This window comes from Trachurus trachurus (genome assembly GCF_905171665.1).
Source record: "Trachurus trachurus genome assembly, chromosome: 18".
Taxonomy (NCBI): domain Eukaryota; kingdom Metazoa; phylum Chordata; class Actinopteri; order Carangiformes; family Carangidae; genus Trachurus; species Trachurus trachurus.
Genome location: NC_139909.1, coordinates 20,147,473 through 20,171,363, shown reverse-complemented (window position 1 = coordinate 20,171,363; position 23,891 = coordinate 20,147,473). Strand labels below are relative to the sequence as shown.

The 23,891-nt window shown below is 41.7% G+C and overlaps 2 protein-coding genes across 3 annotated transcripts in view; one reads left to right on the top strand and one right to left on the bottom strand.

Moving 5' to 3' along the window:
* Positions 1-7,447: 7,447 nt before the first annotated feature.
* Positions 7,448-9,739, top strand: LOC311002195 (fatty acid-binding protein, intestinal-like). The gene is made up of 4 exons (XM_083993465.1): positions 7,448-7,601; positions 7,987-8,159; positions 8,513-8,620; positions 8,751-9,739. Exons 1-4 carry the CDS (start codon positions 7,535-7,537, stop codon positions 8,799-8,801), a joined length of 399 nt encoding a protein of 132 aa, XP_083849591.1. The 5' UTR covers positions 7,448-7,534; the 3' UTR covers positions 8,802-9,739.
* A 7,497-nt stretch (positions 9,740-17,236) lies between these two features.
* LOC311002084 (RNA-binding protein with multiple splicing-like) overlaps positions 17,237-23,891 on the bottom strand; it is a 34,499-nt gene continuing 27,844 nt past the window's right edge. Inside the window, exons 8-9 of one of the 2 annotated variants that reach the window (XM_083993304.1) lie at positions 18,269-18,391; positions 17,237-17,384 (exon numbers count right to left, since the gene is read on the bottom strand). The gene's annotated coding sequence lies outside the window, so the exon portion shown is untranslated. The remainder of the gene's footprint in view (positions 17,385-18,268; positions 18,392-23,891) is intronic. The other variant, XM_083993303.1, reaches the window with a different exon arrangement.

Here is a 23,891-nt window from a genome sequence, read left to right as displayed (position 1 = left end):
TTCTGTAATGGGAAACAAATGAACAACAACAGTTAACTGTAGCAGCCCGCTCCATGCTTTATGACTCATTCAGTCTCAGCGGGAGAGATTTTTTGGAGCAGCACCGTTCAGAATTATATTAGCACTTGATTACTGTTTTGAGGAAATGTCTGAACATAAGCCACGCTAATAGGTTCCCAAAGACAGTATGAAATTGTGTGTCTGTGCAGTGTTTCGAGGTTTGGATTTGCAGCTATGTATTCTTTTTTCTTTTTTTTTTGCCACTGTGGCGTAGTAAAAGTTAATTCTCTCACACACACACACCTCTTGCCAATAGTTTCCTATTGTAAAGCACCATGCAGGCTCCCCTCTGCAACCCCAGGCCCTCAGAGGTCATGAGAAATGTTGACTTAATCTTTTGCTCCGTCCCCACACTACTTCTGAGAGTCAAGGCAGGGAGTTAGAAAAAAAAAAAGGAACCTTTGTTTCTCCCACAGCGCTGCGAACAAAAGGGGTTAGGATTGGGAAAAGAAGTACACACACACCACCTGCAATTAAGAGCTTAGAGTCCGTCCTCTGAGCACAAAACCTCTCTCTGCGACCGAGGAGAGGAGAGGAAATGTCAAGATTAGGTGGGAAGTACTACGAGGGTATTAGAAAGGTGTGAGAATGAAGACGTTTGTCACAGAATATTACTTACAGGATGCTGGAGGACAGTCACCTTATACCCTGTGGAAGAGTAATTGTGCAGGGTTTGATTTGAACTAGCGGCTATTGATGACAATTGAGCAGTTTAACGACTTGGGTTGGAGGTTCGCATCACGGTCACACACACACACACACACACACAACATGAAACAAGCCTCTGTTCGGTCGCCCATATGTCGGATTGAGTAATTAATACGTGGACATCTGCCGAGGACGAGAAGGTGTTAAGTTGTCACGGGAACCACGAAAGTAGTGATGACATTCAGAAAAAAATTTGAATTTAGATTTTAAACAGTTTGTTTAATAGACAGTAAAAAAAAAAAAAAAAAAAGTCTAATAGGAAATTTGTAGAAGCGGAGGCCACAGTGAAGTTGTCTCTGCTGGAACATTTCAGTTTCCTCTGAACTTTGCTGAAAATGCCAACTTCATTAAAACAAAATTGGGTCAAATGCACTGAGAGCAAATTAAAATCAACCAAAGGAGACGAGATGATTGTAATTAACATCTCTTCAATCAGGCAGGAGTGTGGGAATTACAGCTCCGTGTTTTATATTTACCGCTGAACTCTGAGGACCTTCTCAGGTGATGCTAACAGATCATTTAACACACAGACATTGTACAGTAGACACTTGAGGACCGAGAACCAAAAACTTTTATAACTGCTCAACTCAACAGGGTGCACAGTGGCAGTGATTAATTCATATCAATTGTCATCAAATGTCATTTCTGTGAGGATTTAATGTGTTATCATATGCGTTAAAGACACAAAGTATTGGTTGTATGGAGAAATAGCTTTATGTTTCATCAGGGGCGTAGCACCAAATTCTGGGCCCTGTACACTCGTAATGTCAGTGGGCCCCTATCTCTATCCATGCCAGTGCATGAAGCGCAGAGTTGTTTTTGAGGTAAATTTATACAAATCTGCCAAAGCACGTTTCCGTCTGGGGCAGTTTTTCGGCAAGCAATCTCTTTACTGGCTTTGCATTTACCTCGAAAACAACTAGTAACGTTCCGTTATTATCTCATATCATATCTCCACCGATCTAAAAATAGCTTTCACCGACAATTAAAGGTAACAAATCACTCCTAAAACTACAGGGATTATGGCATTGGGTCAATTTGCCAAAACGTTTTCCCCCCACTACCACGCCCATGTATTTCATAAGAAAAACAACTACACATCACCACAAATAAGAAAAAAAAATAGATTTCATTTTATCTTTACTTTTTTATTTCATACAAATCAGAAAAAAAGAAAGATATAGAAATTTTGACTCTTATTGAACAACTAAGGCTTTTTGTAGAAAGCCTCCCTCTGAGCAGCAGCAGTCTGATGTTGACACGGGGGGAAGCATCATGTTATAGGCGCACTGCTGCCCCCATAGTAAGTCCTCTCTCTATATATTGCCTTGGCATCATTACTGGAGATAATTACAAAACTCAGTGCTGAATCTGAGAAGATAAGGTCAGCTGCTCCTCCCCCAGTGAGAGACGTAATGACCAGTGATATTTACTGTGTTTATCTACACTGCGCCACGCTGGAGGACGGCCGCCTTTAGATCTCATCCCTGCTGCTGTCAACCTCCCGTCCAATGTGAACTCACTCTGATAATGAGTTGATGCTTCAGGAAAATGAGACTAGATCTGATTCAGGAAATGTAGTTTTTTTTACTCACACATTGTTATATCAGTTGTTTTCAGTGTAAGTGTGATTCATACATACAGACACACTGATTCTGCAGTCAGACTCAGGCTTGGCAGTGCAACATGCTGCAGAAATAGCAGCATGAGGGTTGCAGCTAATTTGTGTGAGCATTTCAAGATGGGGGGTGGTGTGTGTGTGTGCGTGTGTGTGTGTGGGGGGGGGGGGGTGGCATCCAACCGTGTGAGTGCATGTGCTGCGAACAGGCCCAGCAGGGCTGTTACATGGGTGCACTCGAGGGGTGACACCGCATGGCGCCTGGTCCCGGGTCATTTATCAAGCCCACAGCCGGGCCATGCTGGTATAGTATAGGCCCCCCCACCCACCCACCCTCCCCGGGTGCAGGCGAGGTCCTGCGGTGGGTGGCAGCTCCAGTCCCCGGCAGAGGAGGCTGTAGGATGTAGGACAAGCCAGGCGTGTAATCCCTCTCTCGGAGTTGAAACGCACTGACGGTGCAGGAAAATAAATATGGAAGGGCGAACCACTGGAAGTGGGAGATAGAGGGGGGGGGGGGGGGGGGGGGCTATTACCAAGCAGAGCGCCAACAATTAAGACAGGGATTTGTTTTAATGTATTTAGTGATATTTGAAGAACTACAACTTTCAACATGAAGTGGGGGAACTTTTTTTTTTAAACATTGAAACAGTTAGAAGAAAAATCCTGCTGAACTTAAATCATTTCACTCTTTCTATTAAAGCAGGGTGTTCAACCTTGGGGTCGGGACCCCATGTGGGGTCGCCTGGAATTCAAATGGGGTCGCCTAAAATGTCCCAAAAAAATTACTGATAAAAATATTCTTTAAACTAATTATTATTCCTTTTAAACTTATGATAAAACACCACACATAATTCTAAACAACTGTATTCTGTGCTTTCACTTTCTCGAATTTTAATCGAGTTCAAATAAAATGCAGCATATAAAAATATCTGAGCTGGCGCATCTTTATTGACGGGGTTGCCAGAAATTTGTGATGTCAAAATGGGCTCACGAGCTAGAAAAGGTTGGAAACCACTTGTATTAAAGTGTTCGTCTCCAGCAAATGGACATGCACAGATTTCCTTTATTTGACTGCATAAATCGCTGTATTTATACATGCAGGAATGCAAGTCCCTACTTCATTGGGAGAAGCTGTATTAACACTGCTCACATTCTGCCTCACAAAGTGCTCCACGTCACTCTCTCCTAATTTGGATCAATTATCCCATTTCCCCCTCTGTGAGACACTGTTTCCCATTCAGCATAATGCAGCGGCTATTTGTCAGCGCCGTGTCATGTGCTCACCTCTTCACTATTCATGTACACTCTTGTCAGGGTGACTGAATGCGAGCTTTCTCCACTGTCTGAGGCTCATTTGAAATTCAAATATTGCCTCATTGCTGAGCCTCAATAATATTGACTTTCACTTACTCTCCAGAGGCACCGGGGATATATTTAGGGCAGGATTGTGTTTTTTTTTTCTTCTTCTTCTTACAGTACATGTGCATCTGGGGTTTTTTCTGGACTGCAGTCAGATGCTGCAGGCACAAGTGGAAATCACTATCAAATGCCAGCCGAGCCTGACAGAGATTTCAGTTTTTTAGTCGCTGGAATGAAAATCTCACAAAGCTGCTTTTGCGACATTTGAGACTAAATTCTTCAAATACTAATGAGCATTTGTAAAAAAAAAAAAAAAAAAAAAGGAAGAAGAAAAAAGAAATTGTGAGGCATAATTGAGCAAAAAGTGACGGTGCAACTCCTGGAAGGTGTAACCAAAATCTGAATTTCCACAGAGCATCTAGGTGAAGTTTACCAACAAGGGGATGAAGCAGCTGCAGCAGCCGTCCACAAGATGGCGCACTACGCAGCCACAGCAGCCTTCAGTGCTGCTATTAATGACATTATGGGATCAGGGAAGCAAACAAGCAGAGTGTTTGCATTCCCACTGTGAAGTCAAGTGTAGCCCCTGATAATATAGCAATGTTTATATTTTTGCATGACCTTCTTTTTCCTCGTGTTCTGTTTTTTATTTTTTTACTTTCACGTGCCATTACCTGTCACGTCAGTCAATCAAGATGTGTTTTTAGTTTTCTGTGTGAAAATCTTGATAAAAAAGTTTATCACACAACAGAATCAAGAGACATTTAACGTGTTTTGCAACTCGGTGTAAACATGTACATGGTGTATTTTAAAGTGCAGTAACATAGTGTTGGGCTGGAAACTGCTTTCATTCTTGCTCCTTTGATAGTTATTATTACATAATTGGAAATAAATGACATGCCCCGTCCAATCAACAGCCTACATCTTTAGCTATTACATTTATATGACTATAAAGAGATAAAGCAGCAGTTCCTCACATCAAAGGTCATAAAAAATCTTTTTCTCTCAGCAACAGTGCCCTGCGTTGTCAAAATCTCCAAAAATTGTGTTGCAGTCATGGTTTATTCTCCAGTTTTTTCACCCTGGTTAGTATAGAATGTTGTTTATAATTTATCAGCACTGGAATCATCATGTCATGACAGCTGAGGGTTTTATTCTCTGATCAAACCTCACCTACACCACCCCCGTGAGGCCGTTCAGCAGAGTTTGAGAAAATAACTGTATCTTTTCATTCCTTTGTGTTATGCATTTTTCTAATTAAACTGTGCTCAAAGCTCAAGGTGATGAAAAACAAGCAAAAAGAAGGGCATAATAATCTAATAGGATTAATTATCAATTAATGCAATGATTAGACAAGTAACAAGGTATATGAATATATAGTGTGGCCCCATGGGGATGTTTGACTTCAGAATGACTTAGAGCGCCAGGTGTGGTGTTAACATTAATAAGAGTTAGTGAGACCGCTGGGGCACAGCGACATGGAAAAAAAATCATAATAATCATTGGACTAATTATATGTTTGAAAAGGGCGTCATTAGTGAGATTATATAGGCTGTGACATCAAAGTGCAACATCAGCCCCAGAGACGCAGAGAGACGTCTCCACAGGCTGCGTTCGCTACAGACTTATCGTCATAAACAACACGGTGAGGAGAGTGGAGGACCGGTGGGGGTTTTCAATCTAAAAAAAAAAAAAAAAAAGGCATATTGCACTATAATAATGTGCCTTTATTGCATTATGGTTGAGATTTACTATGGTAAACACACATTTTACCCACAGTCTATAGTACACAGTGTACCAGCTGAGGCAAAGTACAAACTGTCTTTATTGACAGCAGTAAAAAGGGATTATGGGAAAGCAGACACAGCTGTAATCAGATAATCCCAATATGATCATTACTTTTTTTTTTTTTTTTGCAATTATGATACTTATAAAAACGTGTTTATATTATGCAACAAAGTGTACCATAATGTGATGCAAGACTGCTATTTTAAATATATTTAATTGCTTGCTGGTTCTCAAGCTTTAATGATTCAGCTCATTCATGCGTATAATATTACCAATTAAAATCTAGAGTTACACTTGGAAAACACTTCCAACATGTATAAAAAAATCACTCTGGTGTTGTGATGTTTTCTAAGTTAAAACTATAAGATAAACACTATTGTAAAAAGTGCATATTGTTGTGATGCTGGAAAAACAGTGGCTATTATTTCCTAAATCTGTGCTACTGATTGGATGCTCATCAACCAGATAAACATAGATTTATCCACTTACAAGCAGCACAGCAACATGCAATGTTTGACAAAATACACAGCTAATCCTATAGCTTCCATCCCCAAATGTATTTTTAATCATACAGCATGTAATGAATATGACAACAGCAGCAGCTCTGGAGAACTGTTGTGATGGTGATGGTGTTATATTCATCTATAGGCGTCTTTCTGTTACATTTACCTGCCTCATTCCCAAACCGCTCCACGGGTAATGCTGTTATAAGTATAATGGATGTGGCATCTCATTCTGACCGAGAGGAGTTGTCGAGGTGTGAACAATGCATTCAGTTTTCTCCATGATGTCGTATAATAATCTCACAGTTCAGCGCTGAGTGCGCGACTTTTCCTCCCAAGAATGCAGCTATAGTGTCCAACTGTCCAAGGACACACAATGAATCACAACTGCTGGCACTTTAAAAAGTTTTTTTTTTTTTTTACTCTATAGGCCCACTACAAATCAACTGTACCTTACATCTCAATTAAAATTCTGCAGACAATACTGTACAGTAACTGATAACTTTAGATGAGCACATTTCTCAAAATGTCAAACTATTTCTTTCCAAGTTCCTCATGGGAAAAAAAAAAATGAGTTGTTCACTTTGCAGAACAAGAAATCCATCACAGTGACTGAGCAGCCTCCATCCAGCGGTGAAGACTTCATGATAGCGCACTTAGCTTAAGTTTGGATTGTCTTGAGGAAATAAACACAGTGTGCGCTTTAACTAGCTATGCACATTACTTTATGACCACAGGTTGCATTGATTTAAATGATTATGTAATCCACAGTATAAACAAGGTCCAAGTGTCCAACCAAACAGAAAGTGCTGCCTGGACATGTAAAGTTAAAATACACTGAAATTTCTGATGCTTTTTCAAAGGCAGTGAATGTTGCACATATATGTTAGAGGTACTGTACATGTTTTGTGGTGCTAAAACTGTGCAAACTGTACAAATAGGGAGGTTTTCCCAGTCACAAGTATTTGTCTCTTCTGGGTCACTACTCTTTGTAACCACGGCAACTCAAGCTGTCAGTGTCATACATACAAAGTCCTTTACATCTCATTTCCATGCCAGGCACAAACAGGGCGACAAAAGAAAAGACAGAGGGAACAGAGAGGGGCTCAGTTGAGTGAGTGCCCTGCAAACAAGCCCACTCTTTTCTTTTTTTCCCCCCTCTCTGACAGAACAGTGCGACAGTGTTTCATCCGTGCCAGATTCACTGAAGGGGAGTTGCCCTCCGGTTATTTATCAGTGTATCCTCGAGGTCGCGCGGCCATCGCCCTACATTTGACACAGCCTTTAAATGGCCACATCAGCAGACAGATAATCAGTGAGATAAAGAAGAGCATCTTCCATGCCAGCTTGGGGGTGTGTGTGTGTGTGTGTGTGAAGGGAGGGGAGGGGAGGGTTGGATATAAATGGAGGCCACTGGGCATTGACACAATCCCACGCTTCTGCTTACAGTTCTTCATCACCACCAGCTGCCCCTCAAACCTCCAACCAGCCTGCAGCCATGACGTTCAATGGGACCTGGAAAGTCGACCGCAGCGAGAATTATGGAGAGTTCATGGAGAAAATGGGTGAGTGTGTGTGTGTGTGTGTTCACAATTAATGTGTCACTCAAAGTCATCATGGTTAACCTCAGCTATTTTTTTCTCCTGCGCCTGGCCTCATGTATGTGACTGTGTCAGGTGTTTCCATAAAGTTTGACATTGCTGCATGAATGTTACCCACTGCAGTGAGGTGTTGATAAGTTAGAGGTGATTCTACCTTTAATAATAGCAACAGCAGCTAAATTAAGGTCTTTCTCTGGACTTGGACACAGTGCGAGCACTTCAAAATAAAAGCCCTGAGCAGAACCTGTCACTTACTGTACAAATACACTTCCAATGCATGATTTTTCATTTTTCATTTTTGATTTTTGATTTTTCATTTTTCACATTTCTATTTTTTCTTCTCAATAAGGTATTAATGTCATGAAGCGCAAGCTGGCAGAACATGACAACCTAAAGGTCACCATCGAGCAGACCGGTAACCAGTTCAAAATAAAGGAGGTCAGCACCTTCCGCACCAAGGACATCGACTTCACCCTGGGCGTCGCTTTCGACTACAGCCTGGCCGATGGCACCGAAGTCTCAGTGAGTGTCCTGACCTGTGGTAATGGTGGTGGTGGTGGTGCAGGTTGCACGCGGTTCAGGTTCTGCCTTGTAAATGTAAAAAAATACAAGCAAGCAGAACTAGTTTGCTTTAGGGGGGAGTGATGGATTTGGAAAGAGCAAATGAAGCCAATGCTAATGCTGAAAGCAGTGGAAAAGTTCCAGTGAGTAATTACTCTGCAGTGGTTATGTAGTCGCTGGCAGGAGAGTCGACTGAATGTGGGAAAACTCATCAACAAAACAAAGAAACATGGCCAATAAAAGTTGGCTAATGCAGACAAATGTAACAGAACATAATAAGAGCATAAAGAGCTGTGTGTATATTTTTTACCCAGGGTGCGTGGGAGATGGAGGGTGACATGCTAAAGGGCAAATTCACCAGGAAAGACAACAGCAAGGTCCTGACCACCACCAGAGCTCTGGTGGGAGGAGAGCTCGTACAGGTCAGTATACATGTACTGTAGGTCCACGCGCGAACCCATCGATCTTCACTGGGTTCCAATTTTGCGATATGTTAATTACTGCAGTCTGCTTTCAATAAAGTGACACACCTCTGTCTCCTCCTCTCGCCAGAGCTACAACTACGAGGGAGTGGATGCGAAGAGGATTTTCAAGAAGCAGTAACCTGGAGTTTGAAGTTCATATTTTATTTTTATAGAGATGACATGATATAGATTTGTGTGATGTTGTTTTTTTTTGGTTTTATTTTTATAAAAAAGGAAGTTCTGGTAAAGTCAAGTGTATATTCTCATGGGATTCTACTAAATATACCTCAAAAGTTTAGTATTTTCATAAGAGTCATTGTCATTGTTATGATATCAATAAAGCAATGAAAACTGAGAGACAGGTTTGCATGACGACCAAACAGACCTGCACACCACCCTCAGCGAACACTTGAAAACTAGACTCAGCTGGTTCACCTGAGCAGAGAGGAACAAGCTAAGGAGGAACAGCGTTGAAGTGCCTTGAAATATTTAAAAAGAAACTGCATTAATTTAAGGTTCATCTAAATTTCAAAATATATAGCTCTCATTCAGCTCTTCCTATGCGAATAGATTTGGATTTATTTGCTCAGATAGATCTCCATTGCTTCTCTCCAGTGGGATTTCAATTGTCCATTAACCAAAATCAGCAGTTCCATGTCTTTCCAGAAAACAATGCCCTCATTGCTCCTGATATCCCACAGAACATATGTTTGTGGGTTATCCAAGGTGACGACGGGCTGTTTCATTCCTTCAATGTAATTTATGTTCATTGCTGTGAGCGATGCCAGTGGAGATTCCTCCTCCTCCACTGTACTGGAGTGGAGGCAGCAGCATCTCAGAAATGAATGATTCAACATGTGGGCAAAGAAAAAAACATGAGAATATCTGCATGATTAGATACAACGAGACGTAAATGAGACGCTGTGTTTTCTGTAACTTGCATGAACCGGCCCTTTAAATGTGGTGGACCACAGTTTACTTTAACTTGACTTACATTTCAACAGCATTTTTACCCCACATTAGGTTTCATCATTGTGATGGGAAACAGCCTGAAGCAGCTCAATAACAACTCCACATAACGTGAAATATATGATTTATGTATTTTTTGTGTTTTTAACAAACGGAAAAAAGTCATTTCTCACTAATGGTTCTGATGTAGTTTGTAAGAATAAAGCAAATTTCATGTGTCATGTGAGTCTAATGCTGAGTCATTCTCACACATCTGGACAAACGGAGGATCTCTGCCTTGTATTGATGAATTGTTGGTTTCACAGGGCAATCGTATCAAAAGTTATCAAGCCATCAAGATCAAGAACAAAGATCACATCTCAGAGATTATTTTTTATGAGTATCATAAGTTTGTAATTGCTATATTGATAAAGATAAAGAGTAAGGTTCTGTGGGAGGAGCAGACCAGCGCAGCATCACACCATCATTACAGGACTCCAGTCTGATCACATGAGGACAACAGGGTCTTGTGCTGTCATGTGCTATGTGCTGTTGGCCTTTAGGTGGTTTACTCAGCAGTGGGTCTGAATTGTTTCAGCAGGAAAAAACCCATTAGGGAAGCGAGGGTCTCTCACATGATGGGGCTGTAGAGCCACTGTGGATAATGACATTCATTCAGTGGTGAAAGTTTGGTTCAGGAAACGGAAAGAAAGGAAGCGTACACCTGCACTGAGCTTCTTTGACCACTAGAGGGCGACCTGCGCCTATATTTCACTGTGTACCAGCACTGATGCTTCAGTGCTACATGAGAGCTATCATCTTTTGACAACTGAATATATTTCTTATCATTTAAAAACTATTTTGGGTTTGCCACAAGAGGTTTGAACACAAATAGTTTTAGTTTTGTCAATATGTTTAATATTTTGTGTTAGTGTCAGGCAATACTAAACATCATATCATATCATATCATATCATATCATATCATATCATATCATATCATATCATATCATATCATATCATATCATATCATATCATACCATATCATATCATATGGCATGACCTGACATGACACAATATAATATGATATAATAATATAATAGAATTTAATATAATATAATATAATATAATATAATATAATATGCACATTATTTATCTTATGACTAGGGTTTTAACTTCTTTTCTTTAGGAATGAAATGTATATAACAATAGTGTGAGGCTTTCTTCCATAATCACTACACTACACTAATCCTTCAATAACTCATTTTGTTTGATCAAATTTTGTGATAAAACCATATTTTCATCATATGATTCTAGTACAAGATCACCAATGACAAACCATTGAATCTCATCCAAACACATCTGATAACCAACACACAGTGAAGGCATCGCCTTACACAGACTCATCCAAACCAGGTCCAGCCTGAGATGACGTCTAAGCACCGGTAGATCAGAAGTCCCCCCCCCCTGCTGAGCCCTGAGTGGCAGCCCCTCTCATGGAGGTATAAGCCAGGCATGCACAGGGCTAATCTGGTGGAGGCGCAGTGGCTTTGAACACCAGTTTGCCCTTAAACCCACTGAGGGGAGCGAAGTCCTCCGAGACCCCTCAGATACAGTCAGGCTCGACGAGTGGGAGCCTGAGCTGCTCTCAGAGTTAGATCAAATAGGTTAGTGGACCTCCTCTGTTTGAGAAAGTATCAGCACTCAAACTCATTTTTTATGCTTTCTTTTTTTTTAATGAGTACAACTTTTTATAAAATATATTTGTTTTCAATTGAACAGTTGGTAGAGTTGTTGGAGTACATCTTTTCCCTGGGTTTTCCACTATAGTGAAAAACTGAAAAACTAATTTTATGTCTAGTCAGTGTATGATGGTAAAATTACAGTCTGAGCATTATAAACTAATACATATACATGTAGGCTGATATATAGCCCAACAAAAATTATTCTACCTTAAAATGCAATGTGAGAATTTGCTTTATAGTTTATTTATTTCTACACTGCTTCATTCAGAGTAATGAGACATGTGACAGACTCATATTACACTCATAAGATGATGAGTTCATCAAACATGACGCTGCTTTCCATTTTCACTATGTACACCAATGAAGACTGCTCAACCATTATAATGACATATAGTATACAGTATGATAAAATAGCACTGAAATATGCAATTCTGCACAACGAGTAGCCTACTTTTACTTTTGATACTTTAAATATATGTTTTAACACTGATACATATGTTTTAACACTGATACATTTTTTTTTATCTTCCAACACTACACCTTTAATTTTACACTTAAGGCAGATGGAGTTTATCATACATATGAATAATTTCTGCATCTACATATTTCTGATTGCAAGACTTAAACTACTTGTAGCTGATTTGTACTGTGTACTGTATGGTATTTCTACTTCTACCAGAGTAAAGGGTCAGTGTACTTCAGCCTAATTATGGGAGAGGTGTGATTCAGTGTAGTTGCATGCTGTAATGTCTTTCCATGACCACTAGGTAGCGATGTGGAGCTCTTTATTGTCTGAGACAAATGGGGCCTTGCTCATTCTATGATGTCATCCTGAGTCAAGTTATCATATGACACAGACACACACACACACACCCCATTATTTCAGAAAAACACTCGCACACACCTACGCGATTATTGGATCTCAACTCGGATGATGAAAATAATAAATATCTCTCGGTTACTTATCTGGAATCAAAGAGTGGACTGTACAAACATGAAATCAATGAGAAACAGGAAAGTGGTGGGAGAGTTAGCCCTCGGTGTGTTTGGATTGCTGTGAGACTGAGGGCGAGGGGGCCCACCCAAGGGAGGTGGGAGCTGTGGATGAGAGAGGAGGAAGAGGAGGAGGAGGGAAAACATTGAGAGGTGGACAGAGAAAAGAGTGAGAGTGGGGATGAGGTGAGTGCGGAAAGGACAGTGCAGGAAAGAAAAGCATCACCCGCCCCACCCCCCCTGCTGTGAAATCAAATTCACTGACTCACTCTGAAGTCGTCAGCTTATCTGAAAAGAGTAACAATCACAAAAGACACCGGCAGCAGCAGCAGCAGCTGTGGTGATGGCGGAGGCCGTGGTGGCGGCGGCGCAGTGGGGAGTGTCAGGGCTTTTGGTTGGGTAATGCTTCCAAGAAGAAACAGGCCCCCTCCTTTTTTGGCCTATCACTGTTTAGACAATGACTGTGCAGACTTTAGCAGACACTATGCAGAGCTGCTGAATGATGAGTCACCGGTTAGTCAGTGTCGAACACTGTACTGTATGTAAGCCCAGACAGTCGGGGTGGGGGGGGATTATTTAGGACTCATGCCACTGTACAGGATTGGCATCATCATCATCATCATCTTGTATAATCAATAGTCCTCAGATGATGAATGGCCGGGATCAGCTTAAACGCATTTTGCGGTTCAGAGTGAAATGTTTCCAGCGCTATTAGCGATTTGGCAAATTTTGTTTTCCACAGGATGAAAATGAAGAACATTGGTGCCTTTTCCTCTAGCGCCATCATTGGGTAAAAAAAAACCCCAAAACAAACTGTTTATCCTACTTTCATTTTTAATCAAATGTCAAATTAATGCCCCCCCCCCCCCTGCCTCCTGATCAGCTGTGTTTTGTGTGTGCAAAACATTAGCATGCTAATCCTGCTAAACTGAGGTCAAATGGAGCGTGCAGGCCCGACCCGTGTGATAACATGTGGTTGCCTGTTCCAGTGAGCTGCGGCAGCGGCGGTCAGTGTTTTTACTGCAGCGAGCCAAGCAACACAAGTTGATCAGGTAGTGAAAACACCAGACAGGCTCCAGAAATGTAATGTAGAAAATTCAACATCTAGTTTCAACTGTTTGAAAAATACAGACTCTCCTCAGCGAGGACGTGAGTGATAGGGGGACAGAAACACCTCTTTAATGGACTTGTCAAAGGGAGTCACACCATTACAGAGTGTTGCAGGTTGGGCTTATGCATGCATGCATACTCCCAGATGAATACATCCCCTCACCCACACATACGTACACACAAAGCGTTTTTTTTTCATTCCCCCACTTTAGTCCGCTCTGACACCCTGCGTGAATAACCCCCAGGCACGGACGAGTGTGTGTCATGTAAGAAGCTGGTGTGTGCCACCTGGTGTGACTGAGCAGACAGAGGAGAGCGGAGACAGGCAAGAGTGAAACTAAATTGGATGTGGCCTCTGTCTCAGGAGTGGCCAGCCCCTGGGTCCGGTGGGCTATTCTTATAGAGGGCAGCGAGAGGTCCGCAGCTCCCCCGGTACACAAACCACTTTATAGGAGGCCCACATCATGTTTTGATGGCCTCCTGGGACTGTGGGGGAGGTGTTATCCAATGACAAGTGTGAGAGAGGAAGAGGAAATTGAGCCTTCACGCAGGTGGGTTTCTATTCGGGTAAACGCAGTGGAAATGTCAACATCTAGTCTAGAGTTCTCTTTGGATACGGAGCCCCACACCTGACAAAAGGTACCCACCAAAAAAAAAGAGGAAGATGTCAGATGAAATAAATTCAAACTATTCTTTTTGTTTTTAATGTTATTTAACTTTCCTGTGATTTCCTATGAAAGTTTTATGAAAAATGTCCAGGGCAACTGACAAGTGTGTAGTAGCTTGTGGGAAGTTTGCATTCATGTACATGGGAGTGGGTGGCTTGCTAGCTTAAATGAAAAACAATAGCAACCATACACACCACATTAGCATTTTTCTTCTTTCTTTTTTTTGTAGGCTAGTATATAATTTTTGGCCTTTTATGCCTTTAATTGATAGGACAGCTGTGGAGAGACAGGAAATGGGGGAGACAGAGAGAGGGGGAATGACATGCAGCAAAGGGCCATCAGTGGAATCGAACCGGGGCCGCTGCATTGAGGACTATAGCCTGCACATTAGCATTTCTGGGTTGTTTTTTTTAGATGCCATACCTTTTGTTGTTGTGTTTTAATCTCCTTTATTTTATTTTTTTAGATGCCATACTTTTAACATCATAACATTTTCCTCATCTATCTATCTATCTATCTATCTATCTATCTATCTATCTATCTATCTATCTATCTATCTATCTATCTATCTATCTATCTCTTTTCTCCCAATGAAGTAAATAAATGATGCAACTAGTTACTTTTTGGATCATTTTCTTGCATTTTCTTAAGTCAGTTTTGGTGCTCCACACCTAATATGTGCTCAGTGTGATACAAAATTATGCAGAAACTTCATGCATGGTTCATAAAGCACAACACAGTAACATTCAGAAAAGGAGAGAAAAAAGTAAATCATGACACCGAGATGACGTCAATCTTTAATGGCAGATGGCCTGAAATGTCTTCATTTAACATTTTCATAAAAACTTCTCATTTTGATCACTTCTTTTTTTTTTTTTTTTTCCTTTTTTTTGGTTTCAAACAAACACACCTCTGCAATTCACCGAAATACAGTTTCTCCTTACAGCGGCTAAAGTACATAAATATCAACAGTACTGTATGCATTAAGAAAAAGAAAAAAGAAGAACACACACATGCCGTGAACATGCACAGAACACACAGGTACGCACACGGTATACTGAAACGAGGAAGGAGTAGTTTTCATTGGACAAAAGGAGGGAGGGACTATCATATTCATTTCAGGTTGGGGGGTAAGGGGGGGCTTCTGTACCGCACTGCTGACAAAAGACAAAAAGATCCATTCGTTCAAAGAGCATGTTTTCCTCTGGATTTCACAGTGAATTATGTAGATAAAACAGTATTCATATATCACATACAGTATGTTTCAATCAGTCTGATACAAACACAAAAAAGAAGCTCTAGAAAAATTACCAAATGAATATACAATTAAACTTACAATAATACTTACAATGAATTATATGATGGGCATCGTCTATGAACTTTAAAAACATAATACCCATAAAAACACACACACACACACACACGCAACCACACACACACACCTTATAAATACTTGTTCTAGTAAATTTGGTGCCACGGTCGGCTTTAAAAAATGTCTTTTAAAGCAAAAACTGCTTCAGAAAAACCAGTCGATATGATGCGCGTGCATATTATCATTATTATTATTATTATTTCTCATTACAAACACTGACTATATAATTCAACCAGTCCGACATGATGATTGTACACACCTGGGCTAAAGATTACAGGGACGATTGTTGTTATCTCACTTCACGTTTTGTCTGTCACACCACTGTGACAACGCGACGTCTTCGCTTCATCAGAGAGGGACGACGGTGACAGTTCGTCTTTGTACGGATGTGACATGAACGAGAGTTTTTGGCGTCAAGAATAAAACATTATCACTCCATGATATGTCATACAGCAAAGACGTTATTGCAGGCCCAAGAATACACAAGATTACAAAAGATTTTTAGTTTTTTTTTTCTTCGTCTTCTTCTCCCCCCACTCCAATCGTTACTATGTTAATTCAAAAAAATTTACAAAAGACAGGTTGAATCACATTGGCTCCCTAAAAATAGACAAAGGAGACAAATTGCTTTAAGTGAATATCCTTTCAGACTCTTTTTGGAGTGACACCAGAAAGAGACATGCAGCGAAAAATAATATCATACTTCATAAGAAATCAGATCGAGGACTTCAAAGCAGTCAAAAAACAGAATAACTCCACAAGCCTAGATAGCTCTCCAGTGTAAAAAAGAAATGCCTTTGGTCTTTCATTTTCTCTATACTGTGCTTGCTTGTCCTGCTACACAACGACGGGGCAAATTCCTAATAATAGCAGGGCTCAGTTTGCCGTGCATCGCAGTCTCCGGGGGTCAATCCACCTTCACCGCCGATGGCTTGTTCCTGTCAATGCAACACGTTTGATTACCTTCCCATTGCGGAATTAGGAGCTGGATCGGGAGCGTGTTTGTTCGTCACCGGCTAACTAAAGCACGTCAGACGATGGAATAATATGTCTGCCTCATCAGGTGAAAAGACGCCCACACACACACACACACACAACCACACGCACACTACTAACATGAGCAAACCTGAATCTGCACGGTAAAGAAAAGACGAGAGCCAACCGACAGGTCTGCTTTGGTATAGCAGGGTGACTTACCATTTTATAATGGCACCAAACGGGAAGGGCGAAAGAAACAAACAAAAAAAACATATGAAAGTTCCTCACACGCTTTAACACAACATAAATCAATCAAAGAAAAAAAAACATTTCAAACATTGTCTTGATTACAAAAATACCTTTTTGTATTTCTTTAAAATATCTAAAAATGTACAGCATTGTTTTTTTTCTTCTTTTTTTTTTGCAAAGTCATGCTTCAACATGTATTTAATAATCATAATAACATTAATATGAATGATATACAGAATAGTAATAATTATAGTAATATAATAACATTACCCAGCAGTGCTTTAGCATCACTTCCGTACATCTGGCCTTGCAAAGTGGCTGCATAAAATGTGTTTGCACTCCTTTGGTGCGCTCGTCTTTACACTTGCATATACAAGAACGCAAAGCTGCTAGTGTCAGACAGGTGACCGGTCAAACAAAGGGGCGTGTGTGCGCCTTTGTCGTGCACGCCCATTACCTTTTTTGCGGGGAGGTGTCGGAGGAGGTGCGGCCAAAGCACTGCCGGTAAATCGTAGTAGATGTAACAGTATAAAAAAGAGTTGGAGGGACTTTGAGGATGGTGGTTGAAGGGAAGGGAGGGGTGGGGGCGAAGGGGTGGGTGGCTCGATGTGTGATGGAGGCTGGGGTCTAGTATGTCCTGAGGCCCATGAGGCTGCTGCTGCCTGAGCGAGAGAGAGAGAGAGGGACAAAGAGAAGGGGTAAGGTTGTCATGGTCACCACACACGAACCTTGTACGCTAATGAAAACACTGGGGATCATGTGGAACTGTTGCAAGGCACAAACACATTCGGATACCCATAAAAACCAATACACACACATACACACAAACAAAGGTAGATACACACAAAATGTTTCTCATTTTCTCCTCAATTTCTCGCACTTGCCTTTAAGATGCCAAGACCACACACACTTTTATCCCATAAATATCTAATGCTGCCATTTTGGGTCTGTTTCCAAAACATTTCCCGCTGAGCAAAAAAGCTAAAACACGCGCAGATGGAAGTTGACACGCTGTCACTGTGTCTCGGTGCGGTTACGGTCATTCCAGCAGATCTCACCCTCTTGCCCCCCACCAACAAAATTGAAGAAAGAAAGACAGAAAGACAGAAAGAAAGAAAGAAAGAAAGAAAGAAAGAAAGAAAGAAAGAAAGAAAGAAAGAAAGAAAGAAAGAAAGAGACAGAAAGAAAGAACGAAAGACAGACAGAAAGACAGCAAGCAAGCAAGAAAGCAAGCAAGCAAGAAAGAAAGAAAGAAAGAAAGAAAGAAAGAAAGAAAGAAGGAAAGAAAGAAAGAAAGAAAGAAAGAAAGAAAGAAAGAAAGAAAGAAAGAAAGAAAGAAAGAAAGAAAGAAAATAAATAAATAAAGTGGCCTTTCACAACTTTTTTCCCCCCCAACAAATCCACACTTTCAAATCAGATCAGGAGGGGGGGGGGGCATGCCGCTGTGTCGCCGAGGTGAGATTTACACCTTTCCTCCTTCGCCTGCAGGGGATTGCTAAGTCCATAGCTGAGCTGTAAAAAATAAAAAATAAAAAATAAAACTCACCGACGTTACGCTGCTCCGGGTGCCGGGGTCAGGTCAGTCCTCCAGGTTTTTCTAATTTGGACACGAGAGGCAATCAGCAACGCCCGTCACAGCCGGCCACGGCCACCATCACACATCAGGAACCTGTAGGACGCAGAGGGGACACAGTCCTGAGCTGCACCAGCGTCCTGAGGATCCACTGTCACCACAGTCTTCTGCTTATTGTATTCACTCCTACTTAGGATGATTTTTTAAAAGGTTAACGGTAGGAACTGCTCAGTTTTCGTCGAATACCTTGCACTCACGGACAGGATGTTATGATTTAAATCTCCTTCGTCGCTGTTATGACAAAGTGCATCTGTGTTTGGTCAAAATCGACGCAGCAGAGGCCAAGTTATCCTGATTTCTCACAAACCCAGCTCCAAAAAAAATCGCTGGATCCTACTCTTCCCATAATGTAACTGGATAGCATCCTTCATTAAGACGCATCTCTTTCTGGTGAACGCCTCCCACACCTTTCCAACTTCACACCACCACCAAGGCAAAGGCTTTCGGTTTAAACGTCTCTGAGCCCACGCTGAGATTACTTAAGCAATGTTATTTTCCCAGACCCGAGGCGCCTCCGGAGCCGCACATGACATTATACAACTGGTTTCTCAGGATGTGCGGCCCTCCATGTGACTTGTAAACTGACTTTGACATGTAAAATTAGTGGAGTGTACTTTCAAAAAAAAGAAAAAAGAAAAAAGAGGCCGTTGTAAACCAAATCTGTCAACCTCAAAGTCCAGCTGTGACAAACAGGAAGTCAGCTGACAATAGTCTTGAATGCTTAAGTTGAACTTGCGTCTAACAACCACATCTCCCATAATCGCTCCCCACCACAGCTCCCAACCACCCGTCGGACCGGAGAGAAAGGTCAACCCTTCCGAAACCCAGCCCCCCTCCCTCCCACCCCCCCAGATGTATCGCTAAAAATAGACATCTCTTAGAGACCGTGGTAACTCGGGTTCAGGGGAAGAGAGAGAAACTCTTTGGAACAATAAACAATTAGCAAACCAAACATGACCTTAAAAGAAAAAAAAAAAAGAGAGACAGGCAGACTGTTGCAGGGAAAGTGTGTATGGGGGGGGGGGCTGTTTTGTGGAAGGGAAGGGGGGGCACGGCTGGCCTAGCTAATGCCCTGTTGCGCGTTCAATCAAGGATGAGGGAATCGATGTGTTATACAGCCGCTTGGCTAAGCTGATGCGACACATACTTCCAGACCACGCTATTTGTTCTGGCTGAGACGCCAAGGTTAAAGATTGAGTTGATCATTGAACATGTCTGAGTGGATTAGGGAGAGGTTTAATGATTCGCCGGCTTAATGTGTTACATCCAGTAACTCGGCCCTGACGAAACGACGTGGGATAGGTAAACAAGTGGTGTTTGACGACGTGGGAGGCGACCGGGTTCCTCGGTGAATGCGTGCACTGTTTTTTGTTTTCATTTCGTGTGTAATGTCCCTATGTGTGTTATCGGTGATTATTGATCCATGCGCTGCCGATGAAGAGGAGAAAAGAAGACTTGTTCGAGATTCCTGACCGATGGTGGAGCCATCTAGTTCTCCATCGTTAATCTTACTGTACTGTAAATCACTTGGCGCTTTGTCTTTTAGAGATTTAAATACTTTTTTTTTCTGAGCAGTCCTGGTTTTCATTCACTTCTGAATCATTAGCAGACCACTGAGCTGCGTAATCCATTACTGTGAGCATCAAACCTGAATTTGTTCTCGTCAAAGTCAGGGCCGAGGTAATAGGCGTGGCAGATTTTATCGGCTGATGGTAGATGTGCCAGATATTTGGCAGTCATACTCTTAGTAATATAGTACTTTATATTTGTTAATAATAAAGCGAAAATGCTGCTTATCCATTAATAAATGCATAATATGTTCATATATTTCTGAATATATACACATAAGTCATATTATCATGTGTTGCCAAAATGGTTTCACTTTAGAAACTCTTATGTATGATGAAATAATCCATAGATTCAATGATTATATGATTGACAGAAAATTGATTGGACACAGTTTTGTGAATTTCTGTTGGTTTTCTAAATTCTCATTGATACTGTTCTAACAACTCGGGTTTTGAACTCTTCATCACACAACATGTGATGGTTAATCAAGAAAATACAGTAGTTGGAAGACTCATAAATAAGGAAACTAAACTTTACTGAAACTCATTTAGTTTGAATTTAACACAAACATCTACGTATAGTCTTTTAATGCAGCACGCAAGACTTTTGTGAATGTGTAGGATGTTTTTAAATATTGTAATTCTTTTGATGCTCAGACACAGGCATGAAATTTTAAAATGCAGTTTCCGTAGAGACATGGTCAAAATTGCATTACCGCTGCAAGGTAATGCAGCGCAGGTAGCTGCACAAATCAAATCACTGCACTTTAAAACTGCATTATCATGCAACACTAATGCAAAGTTGACAAAAAAAAGAGGGGCTTGGTGCTCATCGTGATGGATTGCACGGCACAAGTATTTAGAGTCTCCGAACTGATTTTCATGTCATAAGGACTGAATGCTAAACCAGTAGCTGCTCGGCGTTGTGTGAGAGGAATACATCCACTAATGTAAAAACCGGAGTCTGCAAAGTAAAGTTGATCTGTAGCTGAGGAGTTATGGTCCTTTAAGAACTATGTATACCTGTGCTGCTCGGCCATGAAAAGGAGCCCCTGTCTGAAGCCCCTTTAATCCTGAGAAAAGCCTTTAGGGCCTGACTGTGTTTCTCACATACCGGCTGTAGCTGCTAGTGCTGGGTGGTGATGGATGCAGCTGCTGACATGTCTCTAGCTCCCAAGACCCTGCGCAAGGATGAAGCTATACTGTATGCATGTGTGTGTGTGTGTGTGTGTATGTGTGTGTTATGAATCAGTAGGGGGTGAGAGAAGAAAGTCCCACTTCCTTATTAGAAGGGGCCCCAGCTGGCCCTCAGCTCTCCAGCGGGAGTTAGTCCAACATTGCACAGGAACTATTGGTTTTGTCGGGCTATTGGCCAAAAAGGTCCTCGGGGCAGGCAGCCAGACTACAAACACACACACATTCGACTCTCTCAAGCTCACACACACACAAGCACACATGATAGGGGCACGCACACCGCATCACACCACACTCCCCCCACCATGTCTTGTCAGATGGAAAATCCGGATTACCTTTCCCTCCAGTTCACTAGGCATTAATGTCCACTATTAGGTTGTCTTTGGACCCAGCTCTGTGCCAGAGCATGAATGTCAAATATAATTCAGCCTCACAAACATCCAGATGAATGACTAGGCTAAGCCCCCAGTGGAATTGCAATAACAAAAACCTTACAATACAATACAGATTTTTTTTTTTTTTTTTTTTTTTTAAGTCAGCCCAGGGTAAGCTACCTGTTTTAACACGCCTTAATAAAGTTTTCAAAAGGGTTCTTCCTCTTGACAGAGCAGGATGCCAGGAGATCAGGACGGGGCATTACCAGCCGTGACTAAAAGACCACTGAACGCTACCTCGCTTTCAGCTGTTCACACACACACATACACACATTGAAGTATCCCACGGTGACACTTCCTAATGCGAGCCAACATACTCTGACCGTGAGTGGTCGTCCCCCCCTGCCCCCCGGTCCCCCTCCCCTCCCCACGCCCCGTCCCCTTTAGATGCCAAGACAACCACTGACCGACCACAGGCCTCCCAGGCCCGCCGAGCTGGAAGCTTCTCTGAATTCCCACTATGTAGGTTTACTGTCACCAGCCGCCTCTGGCATGAGTAACAAATCACAAATGCCCACTTTTTTTTTTTTTTTTTTTTTCTTTCTGTCAGCGCACATGACACATCAATAGCAAACGGTACAACAGAAAGCTTCCCTTTGTAATCTCGCCTCAAGTTTATTCTTGTTGCCTCGCTGCTAAAATTGCTTCAAAGTGTTTCACACAATCACAACCCACTTTTTTTGTGAATTTGCATCGCACAAATAAGTGAACGCGGCTGACATGGAGACATCAAGTAATTGCTCTTCTAACTCGGCTGCATCCATTTAACAAATAGCACCAGGTTTGGTACGGATGAAATGTTTGTTTGCGGAGCTGCACCATGTCAGGGGGAACAGAGTTAACTCGACACTGGCGGTTTAGTTGAGGGGAATGGCCATTGGCCGGCGTCTCCTTTTAAGTCGTGATTACAGGAGATATGGTGAGCCGTGATTTTTCTTTACTGCATCAGCACGCTTTCTGAGGAGATATGCTTCATAGAGTGATTAAACTCAGTCCACCATTGCGGCGCAGACTTGTAGGTCATGCTCTTGTTCAAAGTAATTCACATTAACCGAGCGTGTTGCTGGACGGAGGAGAAGAAACTTTCTTAAAGGGCCAGCGCTCCTAAAAACTCACCAAAAAGAGAAACCTACTAAATGTAGATATGGTTACCTTTAAGAGATAAAATGCAGAACTTGTATAAAATTGCTGTGTGTTTACAGTATACGTTTTGTATATTCTCTTTATGTGCATTTCCATGTGTCTTGTAAAATAAAGATTTCTGCCTCCTTCCCAACACAATGTAGATCGTGCCTGCTTGTTTGTGGCATTTAAAATAATCAACTGCAATATATTTGTCCAGAAACAGTATTCATAGGGACTATTACCTCCTAATAAAAAAAAAACTCACAGTGAGGTCACAGTTTCTGGAAAGAAATGTAGTTTCTCAATGCTCCGAGCACTAAAAACAAGATTCCTTTCACCTCCATTGTACTGAGCCGGCAGCGCAAGTCTCAGAGGAAACTGTCAACACAGAAAAATGTGGAAAAAAAAGAAAAAAGTTTGTGTAATTTGGGTGAACTCTACTTTTTTGTTTTGTTTGTGTGTGTATACTATTGTGTATATTTGCCTATGAATGGTCTTATGTTTGGACATGCACTTACTCACACACACTATATACTTTAGGATTGTGTGTTTTGTGTGTGTGTGTGTGCGTGTGTGCATCTGCTGTAGTCGCCTGTAATTATCACAATATTCTGACTGGATGTCTCAACTTCACCTCACCCTCCGCTGTGAGCCGGATGTTGGGATGTTGTTGTTTCATTGAGGGGCTAATATCCACTGGGGCAGCCTGACCGACCAAATGACTTCCTCCTGGTTTGATAGAGGAGTAATTATTTCCTCCAAGCCCCTCCCTTCTCCACTCCCTTCCTCTTTTGCCCCCCTCCCGACAGAGATGAAATCCCCCAAAACATCAAATTACTCCAACAGCTTTTTCTTTTTTTTCTTTCCTAATGCAGTCTGTTGAAGTGTGTGGATGTAGTAGATGAGTCAGCAATGTTGCGAGGTTGAAAGGAGACGACGGAGGACTTGCACTAATCAACAGTTCTAGTGAATGTTAGCCTCCACGCCTCCACCAGCACCCACCCATCCACTCACAATTGACTCCCCAAGGGGTCCGGAGAACATGTTTCTTCCTGTCCTGAGACATTGAAGGGAGGGGAGCTCTGGTGACAGTGTGACTGGCGCCGAGTGCAGACACACACACACACACATGCGCGCAGTCAGTCAACACAGATCCACAGACTAGCAGGGGATTTGTTGTGCTTTGTGGTTTTGTTTTTCTGCAAGCACAACAGC